The sequence below is a fragment of the Eupeodes corollae genome, chromosome X, assembly GCF_945859685.1.
Source record: "Eupeodes corollae chromosome X, idEupCoro1.1, whole genome shotgun sequence".
NCBI lineage: Eukaryota > Metazoa > Arthropoda > Insecta > Diptera > Syrphidae > Eupeodes > Eupeodes corollae.
The window spans coordinates 2997776-3007620 of record NC_079150.1 but is presented as its reverse complement, the minus strand read 5'-3'; the positions used below and the strand labels follow the sequence as shown (position 1 = coordinate 3007620).

Genomic DNA, 9845 nt, shown 5'->3' with positions numbered 1-9845 from the left:
AAATAAATGTTTGTAGTGCTGCAACCCGCATATATCGTTTATTTTGTTTAAAATATCTCAGGAACTCGAGTACCGATTTCAATAATTGTCTGAATAAGCTCTTATAATGTCTATATAATAAATGAAGTAATTTTTTTTTTAAATCAAGTATAAAATTCATATTAATATGTTCTAAATAACTACATAGTAGGTACTAAAAATATTTTTTTACCAAAAATAAATAAAATGTATATTCTTACATATAGATATAAAAAGTAAATTAACAAAAAAACGCTCTAACAATTTTCAAAAAAAATACACAAAAAATAAAGTTTTTTTTTGAGAAATCAATTAAGTTGTGACGGCATTTAAATTTTTGAAGACGCATTTATTTTGCATTTATATTTTTGAATCCTAAATTATAGGTATTATTTTAGAAAAGAGCCTTTGGATACAGTGGTGTATCTTATTTTATTTTGGTCAGTGTCATCATTTTTCTTTCGTTTACACATTTTTGAAAACTGAATGATTTTATTGTAGACAATGAGTTAACATTCTTGAAACACTGCATTACCCAACTACGATCACTTATGCAATGGATTCAAGACCTTAAGTATAAAATACTTGAAGTTATAGACCAATCCGCAGATGTGAGGATATTAATATTGAAACCTCTTACTAGAAAACGCTATATTTTGCACGATCCCATTTTGTACTATTGTGAAATAGAATTTAAAAAATATTTGAGTAAAATATTTTCAAACAAATTTAATAATTTATTGTTCTGTTTTTAAACTCTTCTGGACTTAAAATATTTCAGTTACTTTCAACTCTACTTCATCAATTTTTATTTTGGACAGCAAAATTATTTCAAATGAAAACATTGGTAATAGGTTAATAGATTAGACTGCTTTATTATAGCAATTTGAGTTAGATTAAAAGCAATATTTGACAGGTACTTTTAGGAGTAAAAATTATACGTCACTTATTAGAAACAGAAAAGCATATAACAACACTGGAGGGTGTTTATCCCTCATACACTCCTCATCAACTGAATATACACATACATAAATATTTTTAAATATACTTTCCCCATTTTTCCAAATATGTATGGTTATTGGGCCATCTTTTGATGCTTTTTATTTCCCTTAGGTCTTTAAAATAGAACTTCAGAAGAACCATTCTAAAACAACAATTAGTTTCGTTTGATTAAATTAACATCGTTATAGCATTTGAATAAACCAATATTTTGTTGTGTTTGAACTGGATTTTGCTCCTTTGTACGTTAACACCTTTTAAGGCTAAATTTAGGACATTTTCTTCCTTTATAGACTTTTCTTTTTAAAATCCTGAATATAGAACTTGGAGTCTTAAAAACCAATATCTCGTAAAATCATTAGATTGTTATGCCTTAGAATTATTTTTTTTGGAAATTCTTATAGAGTTCTCTCTGGTATAAATGCTTATAGAATATTTATAAGAAAAGGGCTCCCAAATGAAGAAAATCTTTACAAATTTAAAAAACCTAATACAATACCTTTGCTTGACACTTGAGCTAAGTTTACACAATTAAAAGATCTTCCAATATTAGCCGAACTGTCAAAAGTCTTCCAATAGCATTTAATTAGGTGATTGTCAATTTATTATCAAATGAAAATTGTCCGTTTATTGACCGAAAATTGTTTGGTAAAAAATTGGCAGACCATTGCGGACAATGTTGTCTCTTCAAATTTATAGTTGTCTGTTTACTAGTGGACTCGTTGGAAGACAATTTTCTCGACAGATAACAGAGAATATGAACATTTTTCAATTATCTTTCTGTCACTTTTAAATAAAACATTAGTCGTTATTCTGCGAAACAGTGATTTTATATTTCTTTCGATTTTTTGAGTTTTCAAATTCTTTGTTGTTTTCTGGTCAAAACCTTTCTGCCAATTAAAAACTAGATGATGTTGCTCGAAAAGAACATCATAAAAAATCCTATTAGTTGACAATCGTTTAATTATTTATATATACAACAAATTTGGTGTTAAGAATAAATGGTTTATAGAAAATTGGTAAAAATGTTTTGCAAAAAATCTGCCAATATTGGAATGTTCTTCCAATCGTGCATACTTAGCTATGGTTTAGTTTTGTGTTTAAGTCTATAACTAGTTAAGAAGTTCTAAAGTTAATTGGCCCTTTAAAAACGTTATGGTTATGATGGTATTTCAAATGTTTGTTTGTAAAATGTAGCATGTTTTATAATTGATGTTTTTGTACATATCTTTAGGAAAAGTTTATTTTTGCGAGTATTTCCGGTTACCAATATATTCAAGAAAGGCGCAACCAACTATAAGCCTATATCACTCTTGCACTCCATAAGTAAGAAAAACTGTACAAAATAGAACGGTGAGCTTTTTAAAGAGACCGAAATTTTGCAGAGATGTTCAGTTTGGTTTTCACGATTACGCCTGTCTCTTTGTCTGACCTAGCTCCTATATCCCAAACCATGGGGTCAACTCTTTTCAGGAAAATCAAAAATACTTACTTACTTAATTAAGGTGGCCCAGGGGTAGACCTCACTATTAAAACTCAAGACTTTTTGCCTGCGTCTAGTTCCAACAACAAATCTACAACCAAATAGACGCTAGTCGTCTGTTAAGTTGTCTAACATACCACGTACAGACACGAAGTTTGTTGTCCTTATTTCGTTTGCGCGGGTTGTCAACAGTAAATCCGTCCGTATCCGAAGCTTGTTGGTGCATCGCAACTAGGATATTTGTATGTGGTCAGGAAGTCACCCCTGCTGACCTGGGCTCCGAATATGTCATAAAAGCCCTATAAGAAGTTCACTAAGTAGTTTAACTTTACTGGAACTGTAGAAGCCATCTCGGTAATTCCTCCGCTTCCGTCTGTTCCGATGTTTCTCGCGTTGGGAGTTGAGAGACCGAGGTGAATTTTGAGAAAAACTTGTGGACGCTTGTTTTATCTTGAATACACATCTCTACTATTTGAACATCAATACAAAAATTTATAAATATTTCTAAATTAATTTAAAAAAAGGAAACAATGGGGTAAATTTAAATGCGTTCGCGATTACAAAGGATTGCAAAAGAGGGAGTTATTGTGCCCGGGCGGAAAACTTACACACCTATTGTACCCGAATTAAAATCCGTTACTGGCTCTTCCTCTTGTATTTTTTTTGTCGGAATCCATATAAAATCGAAGATCCTATAACTATTTTTATGAATATAATATTTATGAAAATTTGTTTAAAACAGAAAATCATTTCGAGAGTACTACAACTCAGGCGCCAAAAATTGATAACGGCATTTTGTAAAGGGTTCAAAAACAAACATTTATCCATTTAGGAGGTATTACTTACATTGAGACAAAAAATGAAGTTAAGACACATGTTTTTCGAAATTGGGAAAATAAGTTCGAAATTTGTTTTAATTATTTGATAGTTTATTTATTCTTCATTCATTCGATCGGAGATTACTTTTTTTAATCTTCTAATGAATTCCTTCGAATTCAAAATTTATAGTATTGCGTTAATGAATATGAACCCGCCTTATATTTTTAATTATTAATTCTGTATGTATGAAAATAAAATTTAGAATTTACTGCTTTATACTTGTTGCTTAAAGTACCACTTTTAACTGAGGGCTGGACCAAGAACATAATATGAATCAGAATCCAGACCTATTCCAATAGCGCAGCGAAAATTCATCAACTCTCGGAGGGTTAGGTTAGGTTGAAGTGGCTGGCCAAGATGGAAACGGAAACACTTAGGCCATTTTAATGGGCCATTGTGACACCACAAGCATCTTGAGGCTTCCTCCTAAGCTCAATGGACCCAGTTTGAGTCGCTTACGAAACGTGAGAGGCTGATTATGCTGGTATGTTTTAGATCGTTAAAATTCTCCTAGGTAATTCTTGCGTTTTCGAGCCAGAGCAGGGCATGTACAGAGAAGATGAAGAACTGTTTCCTCCTCTTCCTCGTCCATATAGCTTCTGCAAAAGTCATTTGAAAATACGCCTAGTCGCGTGGCATGCTTTCCTATTAGACAGTGTCCGGTAATGACACCTGTTTTCGTGCTTATGTATATGCGATCTGATTATCTGAGAAAATACGGATATCAGATGTTGATATCACGTTTTCTTTAAGCCAGGACAAGACTGAATGAGATACTTAATTTCAGTCGTTCAGAGTACACACCTACACCAACCCCTTCTTTTGTTTTTGAACCATCTGTATAAAAATGGATTGACCTATATCTTCCAGGAATGTCCTATCCTCCCAGAAAGATCTGGAAGGTATAGAGATTTCGAAATTTCTGTCGAATTGCAATTGGGGGTTGGTGTAGTTTGTGTGCTTTTTAATTGATTCTAAATACCAAAGAAATGGCTTTCTTTAAGCCTTACATAATTAACACTTGCAATAGAAAGTCAAATTACAATTTTTGACATTTCTCGACGTTTTCGTTTCAAGCTCTCTAAAATAGATTAGAAAAATCCAATCTGTATTTATTCACATAAGAAATAAAAACTTTAAAAAAATGCTACTAAAATTTGTAAAATCTCGTTAACAGAAAAGTATTTTAAAATCAAACTATTTCACTATGTGCAAAAATATTGTTGGAATTTTTTAGTTATTTTTAAAAAAAAATTCAACTGAACTCAGCTGCTTTTAAAAAAACATGAAAACCTACCAAAACAACAAAGAACTGATAACAATTGGTTTTTGACTCAAGTATTAGGAGAACAAAGAAAGATATTGACTTCAAGTTGTTTTATCTCACACAAACAATACTGTTATAAATATTTATTTATAGTTCTAAGCAAGACTAATCGACAAGCGGGATGGGAAGTTATCATTGTGGGTCGCATCCCAGGCTCTTTTTTCTCAAAATAACTTGGCCTTATTTCACTACATCAAAGTGCAATGTAGCCAACCGCTGGAAATTGGCCCTGTAAAGTGCAAAAGGCCAATGTTTAAAAGTGGGTCTTATTTCACTTGGCCTTTTCCACAGCACCGCAAAAATCTTAAAGAATTTAAAAATTACTATAAACATACCTTGTTTTATTGGACTGGCAACTATGTCCCAACCCAACTGTTTGTAGATAAAACGGGATTCAATTAATGGAAACACAAAATGAAGCAATATCCGTTTTCTTTTTTTTGTATTCTTTCCCTTAATACAATATTCCATTCGTAGTAGGTATACCTACCTAGCTATATCCGTAGAAAGTTTCTGAATGAAAAGTTTGAAAGCCCTCTGACGTCGCTTATGTGATTTGCCGCCTACTCACAGTTCTGTTGAATCTGTTGTTTGCCCGCGCTCGCTACCGTCCAGGACCTATAGATATAAATAAACCCATAGAAATATGTATATTTTCATAGTTTTTCGTTTGGCACAGGGCTAAGGGAGTTTTGTTGAGATTTTTGTGTAGGTGGTCGGTATCGCTATCGCTATCGCTATCGGTATTGGTATCCATTCTGGTTCCAGAGAGTGAGAGATATTTTCGGCTTCACAAACATAATAAATAGAGGGGGTATTAGATTTACCTAAGTTGTATTTTATTTTGTCTTCGTAAAGCAAGTTCGGGTATACATATGTACATAATGTACATATATCTTTAGCTAAATATACCTTACACTATTATTTGTTCATAAAGTCTTTAAAATTTTCAAATATTTTGTAGATTAGAGCTTATACTCACTCAATACGAGAATGGATGAGATGGGATGGACGCATATTGAAACTGGGTGTCGATAAATTGGAATGGTCAATGAGAAGGACTAAAAGAGGTAGCTTTTCCCTTGAGAAACTACCTACTTACCTATAGAGTTGAAATTGAAAGAGCTATACCAAGGTAGGTGGGTATATTTACGAGAGACATCAGATTTTTCAATCAATATGAATGAAATATAGTACCTTCTTGTATTATGGATGTAAGCCCTACATTGTGGCTACAATGTTACACGTACGTAGGTGGAATATCTAGATAGATAGATTGGTATTTTCTCAGTGGGGAAGACGAGATTGAAAAATGTATAGGCAACGTACAGTGCTGACAAAAACATTCCGGATTTAAAATGGATTCATGTTAGGTGGTTCACTTTTCTGATTCTATTATTGAACAAAAATATTTCTTTGTATTACTTGCATACATATGTATATGTGTTGCATCTTATTCTTAAGTATAATATATGGAAATTTTTTCTTCATGCCCATGAACCCATATACACAAGAGCTTGCGAGTGTGTGCTTTTTCTTCTCAACTTTTCATTTTAGAATTGACCACAAGTTTTAAGTGGCCATCTCAATCATCCTTTTTCACTTTGACATGTGAAAAGTTCTTGAAACCATTTTCCTTCGTCATACTAGGGAAGTATTACGAACAAATTAGGCAAAGCTTTCGACATTCGTGTTGTGCGCCTAAAGAAAGAATCTCCAGAGTTGGATTGGTCACAATCCGTATAGATTCCGTAGCGCAAAAATATTAAAAGGTTAAAAGATGTAAATTTCCGTTGTTATAAACCCGAATATTCGACGAACCAAAATTATATGCATGACCAAAAATACCCCAAGGCAAGTACTGCAATATCACAAAGGTAGTTAGTTCTCGTCATGAGTAAAAAACATAAGTAAGATGACAATCGTTATAAGCTCGATAGATAAGGCCTTTGCTTCTTTTACATTCGTGAAAACAAAAAATACAAAAACCCTGTGATAGGCGATAGAACCATAACAGAAGCATCATATCTTTCGTCGATTTACCTATATGTTTCAAAAACAATGATTTGTCGAATTTTCCACTTGTATTCGTCCTTTAAAACAATCCAACCCTTTAGCTCAAATTCGGAGGTAATGTCAATGAATTTCTATCATTTTTTTTACCGCACATCAAAAAATTTGGAATGCTTAAAATATTTAAAAACCCAAAACATTTTAAACACTTACTTTAAAGAAACTTAAAGTTATATTTTATAACCCTTTTCAGTGTGTTTAAATTATGAAATTTATGATTTGCATAACTAAGCTTATCGTTAACGTCCTTTCTCCTTTTTGTATTATTAGTCAAAGTTAAATTATTTTCCTTCCATCGCCGTCGGGATAAGTATGCAAACGAATCACATTTCAAATATTAAATAGAAACTTGTCCACAACTGTCACTGTCTATGATTTGACTAGCTTCCAATAACGCCTGACCATTTGTCTTACGAACCCCCTCTTTCACCCCCGACATGTCAAGTTATTTTTAAAATAAGGAAAGTGCCATAACTCAAACAGACAAAAGGATAATGGGATGGAAATTGGACATTGGACATGGCAATCAAAAGTCAGTAGTTTCCTTCTATAGAAATTATAGTTTTAAAATCTAGCAGTAAAAGTATGGAGATCAGTATCAGTCTAAGAAATTCGACAAACGGTTAACACTGAATCGTTGAAAAAAGACAAAAATGTGAATTAATTTTATCTTTTATGTGGAATAAACGAATGAATTATGAACATTTCAATGGCATTGTTGCCCTGATGCATATGGTACTGAAAACTACCCTCATTAGACAGCCGACTTGTAGCTTTCCTAATATTAATTATTTTCATATTAAATTTTTTTCTACACTTTCAAAACGAAAAAAAAAACGCCTTCAGTGGCAACCCTCACGTACACAGAGTACTGCCGAGGAGCGATGTAAAGTGCTGTGTGGAAGTTGTTGCGGAGAAATAGATAGCTACAGCTTTACTTGACTCTATCTCCAGAAACAGAAAACCTGCCACTGCCATCTTTCTACTTAGGTAGGTATACTATATATTGAGAGACTGTTGGGTGCCTCTTAAGGATTATATATGAACGAGCATCGAACAAATCACCCTCTATGGTATCGAACCAGCTAAATTCGCCCTCTCTGTCCCTTAATCCCTTAACCGCGCATATTCCATTTGGCCTAAGCAATTCCTCAATGAAAAACAAACGTTCCATTCTTCTGTGCCCTCCGTGGACAAGTTGGCAAGGCGAAGGCCTATACCATCCAGCCACCACCAAACATTAGAAATTTCCAATTGAGCTACCTAGTGCTTCTCGAATGCTCCCCCATTCCCCCCACAATCTGCTTTTAGTATATCAGTAATATTGCCGTTCTTTTAAACGCTAATGTGTTTTTTGGTAAATTTCCTAACCTCACCCCAACCCAACCCAACTTTTCGCCTTCATCGGCCCAGCACATACTACAATAGGGGTTGATACAAATAACTGAGCTTTTTTGCAGTCGTTACACTTTTTCCTCGGCATGTATTTTCGGTTTGGTAAGTTGGTAGGTGGTACAACACTCCAACAGGCTCTACCGAAAAAATCCTCCTACAGAGCCGACAAAGCTGCCAGCATCCAAAGCCAAATTCAAACAGACAGCACCATCAGCATCAGCATCAACACATATCATATATACAAGAAAATAATACGTAAACTACTACCAGTTGGTTTGAAATTCATTCAGTCTTTCCTGGAGAACGTTTAAGATAAGTTCTGATAAAAAAAAAAAAAAAAAAAACAAGTATAAAATTCAAAAGAAGACAATAAATTCCGTGCGCAAAGTTAATATATCAAGAAAAAAGAAAAGAAAATTAAAGAAAAATATCTTTAAAAACGGTACAGTGTGTTAAAAAGAGTTTTTAATTGTTTAAAATTTCAATACCTTGATTTTTGTTTTTATTGATAAAGTCGATGTGATTCTAAAAAAAAACTTCTTATATTTTATTTCGTATAAAGTTTCAAAAGTATCTACTTAAGATCAAAAAACTATCAGATTTATTTAACTTCAGATTTTATTTATGGGCAAAACTGATAAATTCTGAAAATCACAGTGAAATATAGAAATTGTATTTATTATTCAAAAATACCTATATACAAATTTTATTAAATAATTTATTGATTTTGTTTTAAGATAAGGAATTGATTTTTACAATACATTTTTTGTTTGTTTTATACGCAAATTTATTGTTATTAAAACAAGTACAGACTACAATTGCTCACAATTATTTCGAGAATTCAAGAGCTCACTTTCTTCTATTGGCATTGTTATACCTACTTCTGAAATCATGAATGGTGGTGAGGTCCTTCGAGTTGACGTTCCACCGTCTTCATTGATAACCCGACGGCATCGACCACGGCAACAATTGTTTGGGCGACTACAAGGACGGTTCAGTTGTTGCGATAAGATAAAGTAATAATAAATTGCAATGTTTTCTAACATAATGTAGTTCTTGCACCAAATTGCACTACGAAATCTGCACCAAAATGAATATTTTAGCACAAAATGTAATAAAAAACGCACTCATGTAGATCTGCACTTTGAATTAGATTGTTTTTTTAATTTTTGTCCAAATATCCTGCACAAAAACTCTCACTTAGTTGGTTGCTCTAAAGTTGTCATCAAATAGAATATAAATATTAAATGACAGCCTTTTTTAACCAAAATTGTTGCACCGCACACATTCAAGATTTAATTTTAATTTTATCCTTTTTAATAAAATATCAAAATTAACAAGTAATTTAATTCACTTATTTTTTTATATTTAAATAGTCATTCGGTAATAAATTTTAAGGTTATTTCAAAACGGAATAAAACAAAAATCTCGCATTCCTTCATAAACATTAAAGATATCCAAAATTATCATTTATCATCATCTTTAACTATTTTGAGAAGAACAAAATTTAAGCTACAATGCGGCACTATACAAAAAAGGTGAGTCTTTCTTAATAAAAAAACATATATTCAAATAAAAATCGATCATTTAAAGTTAAATATAATTAAGTATAAAAGCTTTATCAATCTCTTTGGAAGAATTATGACATTTTTTAAAGTTTAACGACGTATT

At 32.4% G+C, this 9845-nt stretch overlaps 1 protein-coding gene across 2 annotated transcripts in view; it reads left to right on the top strand.

Annotated features, from left to right (window-relative positions):
• The first annotated feature begins 8124 nt into the window (after positions 1–8124).
• The window catches only part of LOC129953384 (uncharacterized), a 36260-nt gene continuing 34539 nt past the window's right edge, over positions 8125–9845 (top strand). Inside the window, exons 1-2 of one of the 2 annotated variants that reach the window (XM_056066537.1) lie at positions 8125–8616; positions 9551–9712. In XM_056066537.1, coding sequence (XP_055922512.1) covers positions 9692–9712 — 21 coding nt within the window. In that variant the 5' untranslated portion in view covers positions 8125–8616; positions 9551–9691. Of the gene's footprint in view, positions 9191–9550; positions 9713–9845 lie in introns of both variants that reach the window. The other variant, XM_056066538.1, reaches the window with a different exon arrangement.